This window comes from Monopterus albus, unplaced genomic scaffold, assembly GCF_001952655.1.
Source record: "Monopterus albus unplaced genomic scaffold, M_albus_1.0 scaffold6.1, whole genome shotgun sequence".
In the NCBI taxonomy this organism is placed as follows: domain Eukaryota; kingdom Metazoa; phylum Chordata; class Actinopteri; order Synbranchiformes; family Synbranchidae; genus Monopterus; species Monopterus albus.
The window spans coordinates 6356590-6378466 of record NW_018127886.1 but is presented as its reverse complement, the minus strand read 5'-3'; the positions used below and the strand labels follow the sequence as shown (position 1 = coordinate 6378466).

General features: G+C 40.6%; 1 protein-coding gene across 1 annotated transcript in view; it reads right to left on the bottom strand.

The window, feature by feature from the left end:
- The window catches only part of espn (espin), a 52308-nt gene that overhangs the window by 7972 nt on the left and 22459 nt on the right, over positions 1-21877 (bottom strand). Inside the window, exons 9-11 of the mRNA XM_020617638.1 lie at positions 21371-21602; positions 17125-17274; positions 5369-5724 (exon numbers count right to left, since the gene is read on the bottom strand). Coding sequence (XP_020473294.1) covers positions 5369-5724; positions 17125-17274; positions 21371-21602 — 738 coding nt within the window. The remainder of the gene's footprint in view (positions 1-5368; positions 5725-17124; positions 17275-21370; positions 21603-21877) is intronic.

Here is a 21877-nt window from a genome sequence, read left to right as displayed (position 1 = left end):
GATAGTTTGGACTGTGAGTTGATCAACATTCACTGTAACCTCCTTATGGCTTCCCTAAGCCAAGGATAGCATGGCAGCAGGTGGTGCTAAGAGGGTTATTTGGAGGTAATCTTGACGCTGCAGTAGATGCACTATGAGAATAGTGTAGTTATCACAGCAGCAAACCTCACATTGGAGGATAACATATTCAAGAGCTCGGTGTTTGACAGCAGCTCTTTCACTGGTATGTGCTGTATAGTAGGGTAATTATTTAGGCTATCACTGTGATAGAAACAATTAAATATTCATCAGAAGAGGAACCCCCAACAGTTAATGTAGAATTGTGTTGGAGCTACTGAAACCATATAATCATAAAATGTCAACAAACTTTATTTCTACGAGCAATGTATAAGTCAAATAATATACAGAAATTTGAGCCAATCTCGCAAACACTCAAGATATGAATGGGGTGACAAAATGACAGAACAGATCTTGGAGAACTCTTAATTTGGTGTTTCATTTGGACAAAAGCTTTGTCAGGTGAATGCTTTCATTTGCTGACAGAAATGTTCAAGTTCGAAATGACTGAATGATTAACTCAAATGAGTAACATAACAAAATCTGCTGTTTCTCTCTGACTTACATTTACCATACCTGCTAATCTTTGTAGTGTATTTTGAAAGGCACACAATATATTAATAAAATCATGAGCTCACAGACAAAAACAAGTAAACCTTAAAATCTTGCAAACTCACTAGTTTTGTTGCCTTTGAGTTCAAGATACAAATGGCAGTTAAAATAATACCATGCTCCCCATCACCGGGTGTCAGGAATGAAAGGTTAAGTTTTATTAAATGGTGACTATTTGTAGTACCTAACCAGATACTCTTTGGAACTGTGAAGTGAATCCTTTGCCTTTCTGAGATATGGAGTCACAGAAACCATCTCAACATGAAATCCCTTATAAATCAAGTGTGCAATGTTTTACTAGTTCATTCATTACAAAGATCATCTAAACAAAAACAATACAACTTATATGGCAATTTTTTATCCTTTAAAAACATGTTTTCCAAGAAGCAGTGTAATGGCAAACAATACTGGATTCAGTTTCTTTTGACATCACAAGCTTTCTTGACATCCACTTAAGCAAATGCAAATGGTAAAGTCAGGTCAGCTAAGTGGATGCTCTTTGCTTTGCTGCAGTTAAGTCACTTACGTGACATGGCCCAAACACACCAGATTAGTTTCCTCTCTCATCACACTCCACAGATCACCCTGATCCTGCTCTTTGTGCATTTTCTATTTGGTTATACAAGTGAACTGGGCTTTTAGTGGACCCTTAGTCCACAGTTGTTAGATATCAAAAAGCTCTGCTTCCTTTTCTTTCCAAAAAGCAAAGCTTCGGTCAATGTATTTTATGATTTCCTCATTGCTAAACTCTTTCAGCTCATAGATGACTTGAATTGAGGCTTCATTCGGTTCATCTCTGGGTGGTGGTTTATCAACATGAGGTTCCTTTATGATTTCAGCAGTAACAAGTGGAATGGCTTTCACTGGATCAAGGTGTGTGCGTTCTGTTATGTCCTGTTGTGTCTTTGCTTTTGCTGTCACATCAGTGTGTTGTAGAGTTTCAGTTGCTAACTTCTGCATATCATCCCGTTCTGAACTTTTACCATTAGAAATCACAGTCTCACTTAATGATGTCTGCTCACTGACTTTAGCATCCCTCCAGTGGCCATTGTCAGATGCACCATCATGGGCAGCAGCAGCAAGTGATGATGATGGAAAAACATCTGATTGTGAGGCTGGTAGGGTAGGATATGGTGATGCTATTGGAGGTGGGGGTGCAGGATATGTAGTTGGTGGAGGAGGTGGAGGATGAGAAGGTGGGGGAGGAAGTGGTTCCTGCATTGGCATTATAGACATGTCAGGAGACACAGAGTACAGAGAAGCCATCATCACACCTCCCCCATCATTTGAGTCTCCAAAATACTTAAGCTTTATGTCTTCAAAACCATCCAACCAATCTCGATTCCCTTTCTCAATTTCCTCCATGACTTCTTTGTGAAACTGCCTTATGAACTCCCATTTATGGCTACCAAGACGGTCAAACATCTCGTAACACAAGAGGTGGCGAAATTTGCGCTCACTGCGGGACATGTTCATTTCCAGCAACTGGAAGTATCCAACCATGAAAAGGTCAAGGGTTAAGCTTTCGTAGCTCACAGGTGACCCATTGACGTGTGGCAAGAAGTGCTCTGGCCAGTAGATCATCTGGGCACGACTCAGCCTGCGTATTTGGCGTGTGGGTACTTGACTCATTATTGTCCTCCAGTGACCAATCAGATTCCCTACTACCTGCTTTGACTTCATGAAAAGGAGCAGTCTGTCATCCTCACTCTGTATCTCACCTCCAGTCTCTGCACTAAATTGGTTGTAGTCCTCCCAGCCCACGTCTAAGTGATTTCCTCTTTTGCCCGTATATTTAGTTCGATAAGCTTCAGAAATGGTGTACTTGCGCCAGTGTTCAAGGAACAGGAGGACAATTCTCTCTTTCCTCATTTCAATACATTCCTGGACATAGCTTAGATCTGTCTGCACCTCCAAGCTTCTTGTTTGTTGATTGTTATTTAAAATAGGGTCTGTGGAAACAACCTGGTCGAACTGTTCAATGTTAGCTGTAGCCATTATCTCAGGGGGCACATATGTTAGAGGAGCATTAGATGCAATGATAACTGGTTCTTCAACAAGTAGTAAGCCTGATTCCACCACTGAAGGTAAATCTCCATTGGTATTGGACTCGAGGATCATGGTAGAGGAACAAGGGACATCATCCTCATGAATTGCTTCTGGAGTGTAACTCGACTCACTTATCACAGGGAGTGACCCGTTGCGTCTGTATAAACTATTTGCTTTGACTGCAGGCTGCGGTTGATTCTGAATTTCATAATTGGCCTTAAGGTTCCTCACAGAAACTCCACACTGCTTTATCTCCCTCTCCACATCGTGTCTCGTTGAGAAGGATTGAGATCGTCCAATAAATCCAGTACTTGCCGATCCTGCTGTTTCAGTCTGACGAGTGTTTATATTCCTTGTCTCTTCTTGAGAATATCCCGGACATATAAGATTCAAGATGCCTATTTCTTTACCCCCCAGAGTGGCAAGAAGAACAGCCATACTCTTGAGTAAGGTAGAAATCTTGCTGCACCAGGCTGGAAGATCTTCAGCTTTGCCATGCACCTGCTTTGGATTGACTGAAAAGTGACCTTCATTGAGGGCAACAGAAACTGGTAGGAGCTGGTGAAGCTCAAGTTCTAGTTCTTCCAGTTCCTTCTCAACTTCTGAGACCTTGTGCATGACCTGCAGGTTCTCAATTTGCTTCTCAATGCGGTTTAGGTCGGCTTCAGTCATCAGTTCCCCAAATGGGCCCAGAATGGCATTGTGGACATGGGAGTAGTGCCATTCCTGAGGCTGGTAGTGCCGACTTGTTGCAAACTAAATCAGAGGCCAAAGGAGACCAAAAGACAAGAAAAAAGGGAAGCAGGGAGGGATTCCTTCAGCTTGAATTTCCTCTGTGAACACATGCTTCAGTGCAAATCCATCCTGACACACAGGTTTTACATGGATTTAGTGGTGCAATGGCACTGCCTCGTTACAAGCGCAAAGGTTTCTACTTTAATTTTGAGTCAATTATACCAACATCAATAAATAGAATGTAGAAAATATTGTTACAATATTAGACTTTTTAGGCATCTGATACCGCAAAGCTTTTGCTCAGTCCTTAACAGTTTCTTTCTCCAATTTTTAGTGATATTTTTATATTATTAGTTTAAAGAGTAACTACACTAACACTGATAATTCAGTTTTTAATGCCATCCAGCAATTCAACTTTTCATCTTGTTGACCTTCTGTCCACAACTCGAATATAATGTTACATGACTGTTGGGTACTGGCACCAGCGCAACAGACAGGTGCAGTTCACTCCACACCCAAGAGTGATAGGAAACCACACTGGGTGTGGTTAAAGGTGCAACAAAGTTGAAACTATCAACCCAGAGAGATCAGCACAAGAAAAGGACTTGATGTGGAGATACTCTTTAACAGATCATGATCTGCTGGCAAGAAAAACAAAAAACAATTTGAATGGAGATGTCATACTGTTTCACTGCATGCACATTGGTAACTAAGAGTAAAATACTATACAAATTTAGTTATTGTTATTATTATTGTTTTTTCTTTAGTTTGTTTATTAATACTGGTTGACCTGTAGTGTGAATGGGCCCAGCATCACACCACTGAATCAGCATGTAACAATGTAAAGTCACAAAACTCCACCAAACACCATCCCACACTGTGAATCTGTTAGTCAAGTGTGTTAAGGCTGTGATGGGCATTGTAGCAAAGTATTCACTTCACTGCACTCCAAAAAGCCTGTTGGTATTAATAAACACTATACATATGAAAAATGAGACATGCATTGAGGTGCTTAAAGACACAAAGAAGTATTTCATAGTGAGCACCTGGATGTCGACATATTACAAATATTGTTACTCTCTGCTATTTACAGGGGAAACGGCATCACTAACATACTCTGTTTAGCTTGGCTTAACACTGTTAGGCCCAACAGCCAGTTAGACATAGTAATGATGCCGGCACATGTCAATAAACAAAATGCAATGTCGGCATCACATTGTCGGAGACAAATTGCTACCTGTTGGATCATTTAAGAGTATAAAATAATAATCCTTAAGAAATTATTTTATAGTCAAATTTAGTCAGTTGCATGGAGTCCTTGTATTACACAGGACAAACAGGTGTTCAGATTGCTACAGTATTCATAACAAATAAAAACTTTGTCTAAATACACATATTATTACCACACACTGTAGTGACTGTTCATTAAAAGAGGAAGAGGTAGAGCCAAATAGATTAGAACAGAATTTATTTATGAAACAAGTTCCGTTCATTGACTGAAACCTTCGTATACATAACTCTAGCCACGGCAGTTATTTTGCAGATATGTATAGCCTTGCCTTATACTGTACTTAGGTGAAAGGAAATGCTGAAAAATCCCCTAACTGTGGCTTACTGACAACACAGAGACACTCGTCTTCAGCTATCATGTCAAGAAATCATAAATGCCAAATGAACTAGGCTTGACTCCCATTGCATGGTTCTCGCTCAACTAATTTAAAAAAGCAAAACACGTCATGCATAAATATTAAAAATACATTATACAAGCTCATAATTCAAAATCAATCCACACTCAAATCCAAGTACCAGCTATCCTTTTTGTGTTAATTTTTTAAAGAGCATTAGTTAAAGAGCATTGTAAATTTGCAGGACCACAAAAGGGATAGCTAAGACACGACTACAACATCATGCCTACCTTGCGCTTATGCTCTTCCTCCTCTTGCATCTTGAGCTGAAGCTTTCGCACCATCACCTGCCTCTTCCATTCAGGGATTGGTTTTCCCTGTTCATCATGAGTGGGCACTAGCAGCTCCACATCTGCAAGGCTAGTCTTCTGCCCTGACTCTGCTCCTGCTGTGCCACCACCACTGGTCCCATTGATCACAGAGTTGGAGGACAGTTGCTCTGAGCTCTCAGAGGTTGACATGGTCCCAGCAGATCCAGAACGAGTAGGACTGGGGCTTGGACTTGGGGTGGTGGGTGGAGAGGTGACAGTCGGATTGGATGGTGAAGGGGATGGCAGCTTGGCTGGCGGGCTAGATGTGTGTGTCTCTGGTGGAGATGTAGTATTTCCCTGGAGGAAAATAAAAGACAGATAAACAGGAGAATGTGACAAAACTGATAACTGGTGGATTTTTATATGTTTACTTTAACCAGCAACTATTATCTTAATAGTCAGACTTTTTCCCGGTGCATGTTGGACTCCGGCAGGGCTGCCCTTTGTAACCAGTTCTGTTCATTACTTTTATGGACAGAATTTCTAGGTGCAGCCAGGGGCCGGAGGGAGTTCGGTGTGGGGACCACAGGAGTTCGTCTCTGCTTTTTCCAGATGATGTTGTCCTGCTCCATCAAACCAGGACCTCCAGCGTGCACTGGGGCGGTTTGCAGCCGAGTGTGAAGTGGCCGGGATGAGAATCAGCACCTCCAAGTCCGAGGCCATGGTTCTCAGTCAGATAAACAGCAGCTTGTTCCCTTCAGGATGGTGGAGAGTTCCTGCCTCAAGTGGAGGAGTTCAAGTATCTCGGGGTCTCATTCACGAGTGAGGGAAGGATGGAACGGGAGATTGACAGGCGGATCGGTGCAGCTTCTGCAGTAATGCGGTCAATGTACCGGTCCTTCGTGGTGAAGAAGGAGCTGAGCTGTAAGGCGAAGCTCTCAATTTACTGGTCGATCTACATTCTGACTCTCACCTATGGTCATGAGCTTTGGGTAATGACTGAAAGGGCAAGATCCTGGATACAGGCGGCCGAAATGAGCTTCCTCCACAGGGTGGCCAGGCGCACCCTTAGTGATAGGGTGAGGAGCTCAGTCACCCGGGAGGAGCTCAGAGTAGAACTGCTGCTCCTCCACATCGAGAGGAGCCAGCTGAGGAGGCTCGGGCATCTGTTTCGGATGCCTCCTGGGCGCCTTCCTAGGTTCCCCCGGAGGAGCTGGAGGAAGTGTCTGGAGAGGGAAGTCTGGGCATCTTTGCTTAGACTGCTGCCCCCGCAACCCGGTTCCGGATAAGCGGAGGAAAATGGATGGATGGATGGATATTATCTTAATAATTCTCTAAATAACACACCAGTTAGGAACAATGTGATAAGGCATTATATATCAAAAACAGGACAAATCTGATTATTTCAACCTGCTTTTTCTTTGAAGGTGGTGTAATGCACTGAAGTGATCATGAAGAAAACTGTACTGAGGGGTTCACTGATGGACCACAATATGGCGTAGCCTCACAGGCATGTTGGATACATCATTACTATTTGATGATTCCTTTTGCAGATCATGTCAGCATGTGTTTGCATTTACATGTAATTGATTTAAAATTGGGACAGTGACATCAAATACAAAAGTAATGGCAAAAGCTGTGGCTAAAATGGGCAGTTCTCTATTTGTCAGTGACTGTTACATAAATGTATCATCAGAAGTATGTGAACCTACACTGTTGCCTGCGGGTCCACTGTTGGAATAGACAGTGGTGTAGCCTTTACTGTGAGGGGTGGGCTTGAGGCTCTTCCCTGCTTTGATCTCTGCCAGCAGCTCTGAGTTGTCGCCAGTGGGGGACATCATGTTGAATGACTTTGTGCCTGCAGACAAAAGGATGGAGCAGAAAAGTGAAACCTTGTAGAAAGACTGAATTGAGAAATGGAGAGAATGAAAGGGATACACTGAAAAAGATGCCGATACCAGTATCAGGTATCAGGTCCGATACCACCCTCTAGTACTCTACTCGTACTCGTAAAAGTTGTCCCACCAATACCAATTAATGGCAGCATTACATTAGCTTTATGCTGGCTGAGCCGGTTGTTATGTAACAGAAAAGAAATTTCAGCGGTTCGGGGATATGTTAAGATAAGTAAGGACAATAAAAGTAAAGCCAACACAGACGCCAACAACAGTAATGGAGAGAATAATTAATCAAACCCCCGCTGAACAAGCTGAACACAACAAACTTGCAGAAATGCGATGTTTTCACTCTCCCGGTGGTCAAAATGCCTGGTCCGTTCACCCACTAAACCCACATGGTGCTCATTATGCTGATTGATGTAGTGAACTTCTGTGAATGGGAAGAAAACAAAAGCTAACTTTATGTAGTTAATGGCAACGTGTAATGAGCTCTATGAAAACGGGTTGAATTCTGAGACCAGCAGCTCCTCTGCAGCAGAGCAGGTGTGTCTCCAGCAGAGAGGACAGGGTGGAGCCACAGACCTCAGCCAGTTTAACATAAAAGCATGTAGCCTCGTTAAATTAAACATTTAAATTACTGACTGTGATAATATGTGTTCCTATTCCTACACTGTCACGGTCTGGTCAGGGGATTGTGAAATCATTACATCCCAACATTGGGTCGCACGCCTAAAAGGTTAAACTCCACTGTATTACAGTATGCTGTGTAGCAGGCTACAGAAATCCTCACTTAGGATGTTAATGTAAAACAGTCAAATGAAACTTTATAATGGATGTATAACCAGCTGCACATTAATTTTAGGATTCTGAAGTTCACATATTATGGCCTAAACACACCAAAATGTCAACAGCTACCTCACCTGTCTTAGTGAATGCAAACCTCCAGTGAACTGAAGCTCATCAGCCCCTCATCGATAGCTCAATTTTGACTTGGAATGGAATTGATGTCTCCCATGAAAAAGATCCCTGTTGAGGTGACCACAGTGGGGACACACAGCTTCACTAGCCTACCACCCCTCCTTACTCTGCCTTGCTCTCTCTGTCTGTTTCTCACTCTCTCAGGGACGAGAGAGCAGCTTTCTGTTAAAGACCCATCATCACAGTTGGGGGAAATCTAAAGGAATCACCAGTAACTGGAAGTGACAGCGAGCCATTGGCAAGCTGGCCAGGAATTAACATACCCACACACACACACTCGCACAGTCACTGTTCAATCCCCACTGTGTTAGTCCATCCTACCAGACCAAGCCTGTCCGCAGTAAACCTGGCACACAGTTGACTCATACACACATTCATGACCTACATACAGGTCATTTGCTGGGTTACATAAAGAGGAAGAGAGACTGGTTGTAGACACCCCCAGATTATATTGTGGAATAAATCTTCATTGCGCTTGCATGCACCTTTGAAACTGTGCATTTCTGAGTCAAAGGTTATGTGTGTGTATAGGTTAAATTCTGATTAGGCTTAGGGCGTTGACTCAGCAGGTCTGTAAAGGTGCGTAGAGCTGTGACAGGTACAGAATATTTGACAAATAGCCTTCCATTGTGGAAATCACAACACAGAGTTTGCTGCTTCTGGTTTAGAACTTAAAGAGCGATCACACCGCTACATCTGTTAACAGCTGCTCCGTCACATTGCACTTCGGACAGAAATGCGTCCTCTACATTTCCTGTAATATAAAAAGTTGGATCCTCTTCATTCAGGTAAGCAGTACTAAACTATGGAGAACCTCCAGCCATTTACAGTGCTTTGGCAGCATGTTCAGTCATCAATCTGGTTTGCTGCTGTCGTTTCAAACCATGTCCGAGTTGTAAAGTCATCTGGAGCTCCCAGATACGTTGGTGGCTTTTAATTTCAGGGCTGCCTAATTGCCTGACCATTACCCAATTAATTCTGTACAGCAAATGATATCATTAATAAATACATATGCTCCTTAGAGCTTGAGATAAAGATCAATAGAAAACAGTAGAGAAGATGTAACCACCTACAGTGTTGAGCGGCATTTTCAGCCAGCCACCTGGTTTGTTTCCATCCTCTCAACAATGATTTGAGCTGTAAATTCATGTGGAGCTCTCGGATGTGTTGGTAGATTTTAATTTTATGACCTCCTAACTGCCTGTTTACTGCTTCATTAATGCATTAGCACTGATTATGCCATTAGTGAGCAAATACTAGCTTCTTTATCTCTGAGTGTTTTATTGATATTCTGCAATTACGCAAAGGCTGAGTATAAACAGATGAGACAATTGCACAAAGTAAAATGCATAGAATATACAAATGTGCTTAAATGTGTTCAAATGTGCTTAAATGTGTTGACGCTATATTATACTGTAATTGATCCTTCACTTAAACCTCTGTTTGAGATAACCTGTCTCACATACCATCTCCATGACAAACAGGCTTTCACTAAAAATTCTGCCCTAAACTAGCATTTCCCTTTTATTATTCACACCCTGTGTGTAGGGCTGGGTATCATCCCTGGTACTAATACTTTGACTTCGATATCAGTTTCTAAATGATATTTTTTCCAATACCAATTTTATAAAATCAGTTTTAACAAAGAAAATATTCATACTTACAGCCGTACACACTTTGGTACAGATAATTAGTTTTATTTTTCATTTCCTGCACTCAAAGCTGTTTCATAACACAGTCAACCTATTTAAAACAACCTTAACTTCCGTTACCATTACCATCAATAAATAAAAATGTAGAAAAGCATTTTTGATACTCAACATTTTTCAGTACTCTGGTATTGTAAAGTAATTTGATCTATGCCATAAAAGTGTTTGATACTCAGCACTACCTATGTGGCTGTTGCACTGATTATAAGAAAAATAGTTCGGTACAATGAAAATACCTTTGTCTAAAAAATTATTCTAGAGTATATTCTCAAACCAAAACAGGTTTTTTCCCCTTGGTTAATATTCACTGTACTGAAATGTATTCAGCTTGTTGTAAAATGGATGGAAATTTGAGAGAATAAAACCATTAATTATTGATTACTTCAAATTAATTGAACATTTCTACTGTGATGGTCAGTATTTTACTACTGCAAAAAAAGTAAGAAAAATAAACAGGGTTCAGCTCAGCCAGTGTTTTGAGAATAGAGAAGAGTTGCTTATCTTTCTGACTCTGACATTTGTTACTGTGGTCGTGTTTTAATTTGCAGTGAACCTTCCTGATTTGTCAACTTGTGAGTGACACAGATGCTTTCTGTACGCGTTGCTCTTTTGTCTGCCTGTCTATGAAATCAATGGGGCTTTTAATCCTCCAAAAAGGATTTTTAGACATTGTTTAGCTGGACGCACCACAGGAATCACTGTGTGATATAAGTTGGCAACAGTGGTGAAGTATTTATATAGAAAACTCGACGACAATTTTAAAAGCCTATCATAAATAAAAGCCAATGATGTGAAAGCCTGTAGTGAGCCTACTGTAATGTGTGACACAGTGAACTGATTTAGTTAAGACTGGTTTGCAGTCTGTACACTTCATTTGTCCTAGTGCCCCTCCCTCTGAAATATCCCCGCCTTGATAAAGCAGCAGTGAGGATAGACCACAGGAAGCATAAAGGGGGAAAACAAACAAACAGAAAAACAATAGACAAACAGTGGCTTACTGACAGTTATAATTTCCCTGTAAGTAGGGGAACATGTCCACTGTCAGAGAGTAGCAGGGCACTTAAGGAAATAACTGAACACTAAATTAGTTCTCATGGTAATTGTAGCTCAACATCATTAATTTATAACCTGTTATTTAAAAAGCTAGGGTCAACCAACTCTTTTTGCCCATTGAGATGAAATTGTGGCCATGATACTAGGAAGTCTGCTTTCTAATAACTGCACAGTAATGTGCATAAGCAACCATTTCACCAGAAAAACATGCATGCATTTATTTTATAAGAACCATTAACAAATGTTTAGTGCCAGACAACAGTAGAAACAAAAAGGGGATAGAAATCGAGGGGAAAAATCATCAAGGAACACTCACTTCCTGATGAGGAAGATGGGCGTCGCTGGTTGTTGTTGTTGGTTGGAGTGGTGCTAGCATTATTCTGAGTGCTTGGCATCTCCTGGGGCAACGGAGGAGGTGGAGGGGGTGTTGGCGTCGGGTTGCTTGGGGGAGGAGGTGGCGGAGGTGGTGGAGGGACAGGTTCTTGTGTGGTGCCATTCTGAGAGCTGTGAGAGGAGCTGTTGGTAGCCTCCTCCAGTAACATGGAGCCCTGGTTGGAGAAGAGGGACAAACAGGGCAGAATTAGTCAGTCATATTTTATATCCACTGACTTCTGGTAGTCACCCCTCCAGGGTTTCTTCTAGCAACCACTTTGTTGTTTTACCCTGTCAGCCAATACTTGGTCACTGATAACTGGGATCCAACAGGTGGCCCATACACTGATGTTGTCCACTTAACTATAAACACTTGAACATTGATAATTAAAATCCAGCTAGTGTGTTTTTTCATTCCGTTTGCCAAAATTTATTTAGTTTAAACATAGAAAATAATATATTATTAATATACAAATTAAATACTTACCACATTTGTGTCTCCAAAATGGTTGCTTGTGACTGAATGACTTTTTTTGTCAAAAATTCTTTTATTTATTCATTGAAGCTGATCATTTAACAAACGCTGACATGCCAGTTGAAACCCTGCTGGGCTGAACAAGCATTAAATTCTTGCACACAGACTGTCGACAGCGACAGATGTCTGCTGTCCTTTAATATGTCCTCCTTCTGCTTCCTGCCATCTTCAGCTCATAAAGACAAAATACCCTATCACTAACACAGCTAATATGACCAAATCTCTTGGGGAGAAACTGTCAGGGAAAACACAGCCATCTGTCACCGCAAGTGATAGTGCTTCAGCCCCCCTCCCAAGCACGCACATGTCTGACACACTCTGAAAGTGTGCCATAAGTGCTGGATGCTAGTTAATGGACCATGACATTTAATGCGACCCTGCCCCTCCTTTATCTTCAGACGCGTGCTCATTGTTGTTGCTCCCTTCTCTGTTCATACCCCCCAGAGAGTTGAGGGGAGGGCCAAGTCCAGATGGGTGTTGGCACGTGCCATTGCTTCTGCTGATTAGCCAGTCCATCTGCTAGGGGGCCTCTGAGACCACGAGGGGCTCCACTGAGGCCTTAATTGACTCAATGTGGATTATACTCCATATCACCTAGGACACCCCCACCCCCGATACCCACGAGATTATAACAACCCCTCTCCTGGGATATTATGTCATCATTCAGCTGCCTGTGCAGGCATGTGGCTGCAAGAGGGTAGTAAAAATGGTAGATTACAGGGATGTCAACCGAAAATTTGAGAAAGTACAGTGCTATTCTTACAGCCTACCCTGACTCACTAATAGAAATACCACATTCAATCACTGTGTCAATAAAATATTAAGAATTTCAGACAATATACAAATAGTTTTGTTCATGTGCAAAAATGCAAGAAAATTCACTTTCATCTTGAGGCTTTACATATTTATGTTTAATATGATTTTAGAGATATGGTTGTAACTTAACTTTCTCTCTTTCTCATTTAAGACCAAAAGCATTCCTTAATACAATAAGAAACAAATTACAAGAATATTACAAGCTAGTAGCTACAACAGATCACTGGGCAGAAAAACCTGAAGTTAATATTTAAGGGTATTCTTCTCTTTATAGGGTATTTGGCCTTTGCTGAATTCCTGCTAGGTGCTCTTATGTCAGGGAGCGTCCAGAGTTTGTCCCATTGTAGGTTCCTAGTTTACACAAAAGGGAGGAGGCTCAATGGAAATGAGGGGGCACTTTGCATCAGGTGGAAAACAAAAGCTCAAACGGACACAAAGCTACCTATCATAAGGAGTGGCATAATGCACAGGCAAATAGTGCAGTCAGGGTGGTAACCTAATGCCAACACACCATCATCTGACCAACCCTTATTCTGAAAAACACCTTATAAGGAGCTGAGATGCCCACACAACCATAAACAGTATAACAAGGTCACAGTATATTAACCCTTTACTACGCTATGCTAGCATACATTAGTTACCAATGTTAGAAAGTAACTAAGTAGTTGTTCTTCTAAAGCAACTCTTCTGTGTTATAACACTCAATCTGTTATTATAAGATTGTACAGAGGTGGAAAGTAACTAAGTACATTTACTCAAGTATTGTATTTAAGTAGAATTTTGAGGTATCTGTACTTAGACTATTTCTTTTACTTGACTTCACTTTGACTTCACTATATTTTAGAGGCATATATTGTACTTTTTACTTCACTACATTTATTTGATCAATTTAGTGCTAGTTCCTTTTCAGAATCAGAATAACTATACAAAATAAAACATAATCATCTAACTTTATTGACGGTTGCAAACTCACAAAATGCCCTGGCGTACTTCAAATTATAAGCTTATAAGGTAATTAAAATTTGCTCCACCTTTACCAGCTGCAACATTAAATGTGATGTACACAATATTGTGTCAATAATTGTAATCCAGTAATATGACATTAATATGAAATATGCTATTCTGCATAATGAGTACTTTTACTTTTGGTACAGAAAACTGGTGCCGATGGCACCGGTTCCTATACAGTCGGTATCTACCAGACTGATGCACAATGCAGACTTTGGTGCCTCATTTTGGTACAACTTAAATACCTGTTGATTGAAATATTTGCCCTCTGGTGCTGTGAAACGGACTATATGGGCAACAGAAACATCACTGTACATAATCTACTAGTGCTATCATCAGACTTATGCTGTGTTCTATTTACCTGGGAGCTCAGAAGTCAGAGCTGGGAATGAATGGGAATGTTTTTTTAATGTCGTCAACTTTCGTTTTATGTAGGGTATACATTTCATGACTGCCATTGCCCTGGCATCTGGCCATGATGCCCTGTATAGCTGTCAGAGTTACATGGCCACAGTGGCCAGTGTGCCATTATTAGATCCATCAGATTTGAAGAGCAATCTCTGTAAATAATTGTTCATGTCCTGTCACTCACATAGGTGCTTGAGAGATTATTTCTCAGTGGATCTAAGTCATAACTTTTTAAAAATGGTGCAATTTTGGTTTGGTACAGTTTTGTAAGGGAAGGCTGTAGAAAGATTTTTTGGGATAGATTTCTGAAATATCAGATAAACCTGAGATCCGTCTCACCTCTTCATTAGGTGCCATGCTTCTGCTCCCGTGGCGCTCAGCCGTGTCAGTGCCCAGGGTCTTATAGTAGTCCCCAGTGCTAGGTTTCTTGCTGAAGCTCCTTGACTTCCTGTTTGAATCCACACGTATCAGGTTTTCGTGGTTTACTCCAGGACCAAGTAGCTTAAGGAAAAAAAAGTGATAAATAAAAATGGCCTTAAATTGCTTTGGTTTAACATACTCATTACCTTTAATCTGCATGGTTATATATTTTTTTGAATACATTTCTATTTTGCTCATTTAACCCAGAAATGATAAATGAACGTTCAGCCCATTCAGACAGGAAAGAGTCTGTGACAGAATAATACATTTATATTTAGCACCTTTTGAATGTTTGAATTTAGAGCTGAAATGGTTAGTTGATCAGTTGATAAGTGGATCAAATTGTCAACTGTTTTGATGCTCAGTTAATCAAAACTTTGTAAATATGGGGATTTACTGAAATTATCTGTCTTACATAATAGTAAACTGTATATGTTTGGGATTTGGACTGATTGTTGGACAAAACAAGCAAATGGCAAGTTTACTTTGGGCTTTCGCTATTTACTGGTATTTTATAAAAACCAAAAAAAAAAAAAAAAAAAATCAGCAGATTACTTAGCAATAAATCTAATTCTTATTTACAGCCTAAAGTGAAAGTGACAACAAATGACAAGGTTAGATTCATTAGAAGCTGTAGGAAGTGAAATAGTGCATTCACTGTTCACTATGCAAAACATTAATTAGACTTGATATATTTTGTACAGTAATGTACAGTTCACCTTGTATTCATTTCTACAGAAGAAAAAGGAGTCGGTGAATATCAGAGTGATATTATGATTCAATAATGATAGTTGTCAACATAGGTATTTGGTTGACAAAAAAACAGAACTATTGAAGTTTAATTAAGAAATAGTGACGAATGAGATGAAGTTGGTTCGGAGTGAACTTGGCATTTGTAGCACAACACGCTGTTAGATAGACACTTAGTAGCACTGGCACTGGCTGCCAGATCAGCTCACTCGTGAGACCAAAGCAGCTTTATTTGAATAAGAGAACAGAGCTTTAATTCAGTTCCAGGAAAATATTATCATTTACCTTTTTTTTTTTTTGCTGTCAAAGAAATGGTTCCTTATAACTCATCAGGTGGGAGGGTAACATGGGCAGTGAAGCACTACAGATGGTTTGATTATCATCCCCTTCAGAGGGGGGCAACAATAGTAAATGTACAAAGCATTTTAGATGCCCCCACACAGACATACACACACAGCCTTTCTTCCCATTAAATGGATCTATCTGCCAGCATGAAGCCAGTGTAAAGACTACAGGCAACAGAAAATAAGACTTCACATGCAGCTTTAGGTCCAAAGACCCTTGAGTCCACAGAGCAGGGGCAGAGGTTGTTACCTTGGCCCTTGCAGTTGAGCACTTTCTCTTTCCATCTCAATCTGTTTCAAGTTTTAGTATTCTATTGCCATATCAACACTGCTTATTGGCATTAGTCTTGGTGGGTTCACAATACCAACAATAATACACTCCCTCAAGATAACAACAATTGAAAGAATCAAAATGATTAAAAAACATCATTTTTAAAAGCAATTAATATAATAAAAACAATAAAACTATTGCCCCCAGGAAATCCAAAATACATAATAACGCTTCATCTCCAGATGACCTTCCATGAAACCCTAGTGAGCAGCATGCAGTGCAAAGTCAACAGTATTCAGCAGCTGGACATGTGCTACTCTGAAATCTGGCTGTTTGTGTTTTAGAATATCTAAGCCTCTTGTGAGAGGGGAGGAAGTTAAAAAGGCCTTGAGCTGCATGAGAGGGATCTTTCAAAATCTTAAACCCTTTATTTTGTAATCTTGCTTTATCAGTTTTCTTCCACTGATGAAATAATGTTTGTTATTCTGTGCACAACCTTATTCAACAGTCTCTTATCTTCTGGAAAGCAGGATATCAAGCATATGTTTTCTTAATGCAAAAAGCCTTGTATTTCCATTTAGTACTCTGCTAATGTGTACTCTGTAAATGTGAAAAGAGAAGCCCGCTTTTTTTACAGTATATATTCCAAAAATTAATAATGAAATTCCCCCGGAGGAGCTGGAGGAAGTGTCTGGAGAGGGAAGTCTGGGCATCTTTGCTTAGACTGCTGCCCCCGCAACCCGGTTCCGGATAAGCGGAGGAAAATGGATGGATGGATGGATATTATCTTAATAATTCTCTAAATAACACACCAGTTAGGAACAATGTGATAAGGCATTATATATCAAAAACAGGACAAATCTGATTATTTCAACCTGCTTTTTCTTTGAAGGTGGTGTAATGCACTGAAGTGATCATGAAGAAAACTGTACTGAGGGGTTCACTGATGGACCACAATATGGCGTAGCCTCACAGGCATGTTGGATACATCATTACTATTTGATGATTCCTTTTGCAGATCATGTCAGCATGTGTTTGCATTTACATGTAATTGATTTAAAATTGGGACAGTGACATCAAATACAAAAGTAATGGCAAAAGCTGTGGCTAAAATGGGCAGTTCTCTATTTGTCAGTGACTGTTACATAAATGTATCATCAGAAGTATGTGAACCTACACTGTTGCCTGCGGGTCCACTGTTGGAATAGACAGTGGTGTAGCCTTTACTGTGAGGGGTGGGCTTGAGGCTCTTCCCTGCTTTGATCTCTGCCAGCAGCTCTGAGTTGTCGCCAGTGGGGGACATCATGTTGAATGACTTTGTGCCTGCAGACAAAAGGATGGAGCAGAAAAGTGAAACCTTGTAGAAAGACTGAATTGAGAAATGGAGAGAATGAAAGGGATACACTGAAAAAGATGCCGATACCAGTATCAGGTATCAGGTCCGATACCACCCTCTAGTACTCTACTCGTACTCGTAAAAGTTGTCCCACCAATACCAATTAATGGCAGCATTACATTAGCTTTATGCTGGCTGAGCCGGTTGTTATGTAACAGAAAAGAAATTTCAGCGGTTCGGGGATATGTTAAGATAAGTAAGGACAATAAAAGTAAAGCCAACACAGACGCCAACAACAGTAATGGAGAGAATAATTAATCAAACCCCCGCTGAACAAGCTGAACACAACAAACTTGCAGAAATGCGATGTTTTCACTCTCCCGGTGGTCAAAATGCCTGGTCCGTTCACCCACTAAACCCACATGGTGCTCATTATGCTGATTGATGTAGTGAACTTCTGTGAATGGGAAGAAAACAAAAGCTAACTTTATGTAGTTAATGGCAACGTGTAATGAGCTCTATGAAAACGGGTTGAATTCTGAGACCAGCAGCTCCTCTGCAGCAGAGCAGGTGTGTCTCCAGCAGAGAGGACAGGGTGGAGCCACAGACCTCAGCCAGTTTAACATAAAAGCATGTAGCCTCGTTAAATTAAACATTTAAATTACTGACTGTGATAATATGTGTTCCTATTCCTACACTGTCACGGTCTGGTCAGGGGATTGTGAAATCATTACATCCCAACATTGGGTCGCACGCCTAAAAGGTTAAACTCCACTGTATTACAGTATGCTGTGTAGCAGGCTACAGAAATCCTCACTTAGGATGTTAATGTAAAACAGTCAAATGAAACTTTATAATGGATGTATAACCAGCTGCACATTAATTTTAGGATTCTGAAGTTCACATATTATGGCCTAAACACACCAAAATGTCAACAGCTACCTCACCTGTCTTAGTGAATGCAAACCTCCAGTGAACTGAAGCTCATCAGCCCCTCATCGATAGCTCAATTTTGACTTGGAATGGAATTGATGTCTCCCATGAAAAAGATCCCTGTTGAGGTGACCACAGTGGGGACACACAGCTTCACTAGCCTACCACCCCTCCTTACTCTGCCTTGCTCTCTCTGTCTGTTTCTCACTCTCTCAGGGACGAGAGAGCAGCTTTCTGTTAAAGACCCATCATCACAGTTGGGGGAAATCTAAAGGAATCACCAGTAACTGGAAGTGACAGCGAGCCATTGGCAAGCTGGCCAGGAATTAACATACCCACACACACACACTCGCACAGTCACTGTTCAATCCCCACTGTGTTAGTCCATCCTACCAGACCAAGCCTGTCCGCAGTAAACCTGGCACACAGTTGACTCATACACACATTCATGACCTACATACAGGTCATTTGCTGGGTTACATAAAGAGGAAGAGAGACTGGTTGTAGACACCCCCAGATTATATTGTGGAATAAATCTTCATTGCGCTTGCATGCACCTTTGAAACTGTGCATTTCTGAGTCAAAGGTTATGTGTGTGTATAGGTTAAATTCTGATTAGGCTTAGGGCGTTGACTCAGCAGGTCTGTAAAGGTGCGTAGAGCTGTGACAGGTACAGAATATTTGACAAATAGCCTTCCATTGTGGAAATCACAACACAGAGTTTGCTGCTTCTGGTTTAGAACTTAAAGAGCGATCACACCGCTACATCTGTTAACAGCTGCTCCGTCACATTGCACTTCGGACAGAAATGCGTCCTCTACATTTCCTGTAATATAAAAAGTTGGATCCTCTTCATTCAGGTAAGCAGTACTAAACTATGGAGAACCTCCAGCCATTTACAGTGCTTTGGCAGCATGTTCAGTCATCAATCTGGTTTGCTGCTGTCGTTTCAAACCATGTCCGAGTTGTAAAGTCATCTGGAGCTCCCAGATACGTTGGTGGCTTTTAATTTCAGGGCTGCCTAATTGCCTGACCATTACCCAATTAATTCTGTACAGCAAATGATATCATTAATAAATACATATGCTCCTTAGAGCTTGAGATAAAGATCAATAGAAAACAGTAGAGAAGATGTAACCACCTACAGTGTTGAGCGGCATTTTCAGCCAGCCACCTGGTTTGTTTCCATCCTCTCAACAATGATTTGAGCTGTAAATTCATGTGGAGCTCTCGGATGTGTTGGTAGATTTTAATTTTATGACCTCCTAACTGCCTGTTTACTGCTTCATTAATGCATTAGCACTGATTATGCCATTAGTGAGCAAATACTAGCTTCTTTATCTCTGAGTGTTTTATTGATATTCTGCAATTACGCAAAGGCTGAGTATAAACAGATGAGACAATTGCACAAAGTAAAATGCATAGAATATACAAATGTGCTTAAATGTGTTCAAATGTGCTTAAATGTGTTGACGCTATATTATACTGTAATTGATCCTTCACTTAAACCTCTGTTTGAGATAACCTGTCTCACATACCATCTCCATGACAAACAGGCTTTCACTAAAAATTCTGCCCTAAACTAGCATTTCCCTTTTATTATTCACACCCTGTGTGTAGGGCTGGGTATCATCCCTGGTACTAATACTTTGACTTCGATATCAGTTTCTAAATGATATTTTTTCCAATACCAATTTTATAAAATCAGTTTTAACAAAGAAAATATTCATACTTACAGCCGTACACACTTTGGTACAGATAATTAGTTTTATTTTTCATTTCCTGCACTCAAAGCTGTTTCATAACACAGTCAACCTATTTAAAACAACCTTAACTTCCGTTACCATTACCATCAATAAATAAAAATGTAGAAAAGCATTTTTGATACTCAACATTTTTCAGTACTCTGGTATTGTAAAGTAATTTGATCTATGCCATAAAAGTGTTTGATACTCAGCACTACCTATGTGGCTGTTGCACTGATTATAAGAAAAATAGTTCGGTACAATGAAAATACCTTTGTCTAAAAAATTATTCTAGAGTATATTCTCAAACCAAAACAGGTTTTTTCCCCTTGGTTAATATTCACTGTACTGAAATGTATTCAGCTTGTTGTAAAATGGATGGAAATTTGAGAGAATAAAACCATTAATTATTGATTACTTCAAATTAATTGAACATTTCTACTGTGATGGTCAGTATTTTACTACTGCAAAAAAAGTAAGAAAAATAAACAGGGTTCAGCTCAGCCAGTGTTTTGAGAATAGAGAAGAGTTGCTTATCTTTCTGACTCTGACATTTGTTACTGTGGTCGTGTTTTAATTTGCAGTGAACCTTCCTGATTTGTCAACTTGTGAGTGACACAGATGCTTTCTGTACGCGTTGCTCTTTTGTCTGCCTGTCTATGAAATCAATGGGGCTTTTAATCCTCCAAAAAGGATTTTTAGACATTGTTTAGCTGGACGCACCACAGGAATCACTGTGTGATATAAGTTGGCAACAGTGGTGAAGTATTTATATAGAAAACTCGACGACAATTTTAAAAGCCTATCATAAATAAAAGCCAATGATGTGAAAGCCTGTAGTGAGCCTACTGTAATGTGTGACACAGTGAACTGATTTAGTTAAGACTGGTTTGCAGTCTGTACACTTCATTTGTCCTAGTGCCCCTCCCTCTGAAATATCCCCGCCTTGATAAAGCAGCAGTGAGGATAGACCACAGGAAGCATAAAGGGGGAAAACAAACAAACAGAAAAACAATAGACAAACAGTGGCTTACTGACAGTTATAATTTCCCTGTAAGTAGGGGAACATGTCCACTGTCAGAGAGTAGCAGGGCACTTAAGGAAATAACTGAACACTAAATTAGTTCTCATGGTAATTGTAGCTCAACATCATTAATTTATAACCTGTTATTTAAAAAGCTAGGGTCAACCAACTCTTTTTGCCCATTGAGATGAAATTGTGGCCATGATACTAGGAAGTCTGCTTTCTAATAACTGCACAGTAATGTGCATAAGCAACCATTTCACCAGAAAAACATGCATGCATTTATTTTATAAGAACCATTAACAAATGTTTAGTGCCAGACAACAGTAGAAACAAAAAGGGGATAGAAATCGAGGGGAAAAATCATCAAGGAACACTCACTTCCTGATGAGGAAGATGGGCGTCGCTGGTTGTTGTTGTTGGTTGGAGTGGTGCTAGCATTATTCTGAGTGCTTGGCATCTCCTGGGGCAACGGAGGAGGTGGAGGGGGTGTTGGCGTCGGGTTGCTTGGGGGAGGAGGTGGCGGAGGTGGTGGAGGGACAGGTTCTTGTGTGGTGCCATTCTGAGAGCTGTGAGAGGAGCTGTTGGTAGCCTCCTCCAGTAACATGGAGCCCTGGTTGGAGAAGAGGGACAAACAGGGCAGAATTAGTCAGTCATATTTTATATCCACTGACTTCTGGTAGTCACCCCTCCAGGGTTTCTTCTAGCAACCACTTTGTTGTTTTACCCTGTCAGCCAATACTTGGTCACTGATAACTGGGATCCAACAGGTGGCCCATACACTGATGTTGTCCACTTAACTATAAACACTTGAACATTGATAATTAAAATCCAGCTAGTGTGTTTTTTCATTCCGTTTGCCAAAATTTATTTAGTTTAAACATAGAA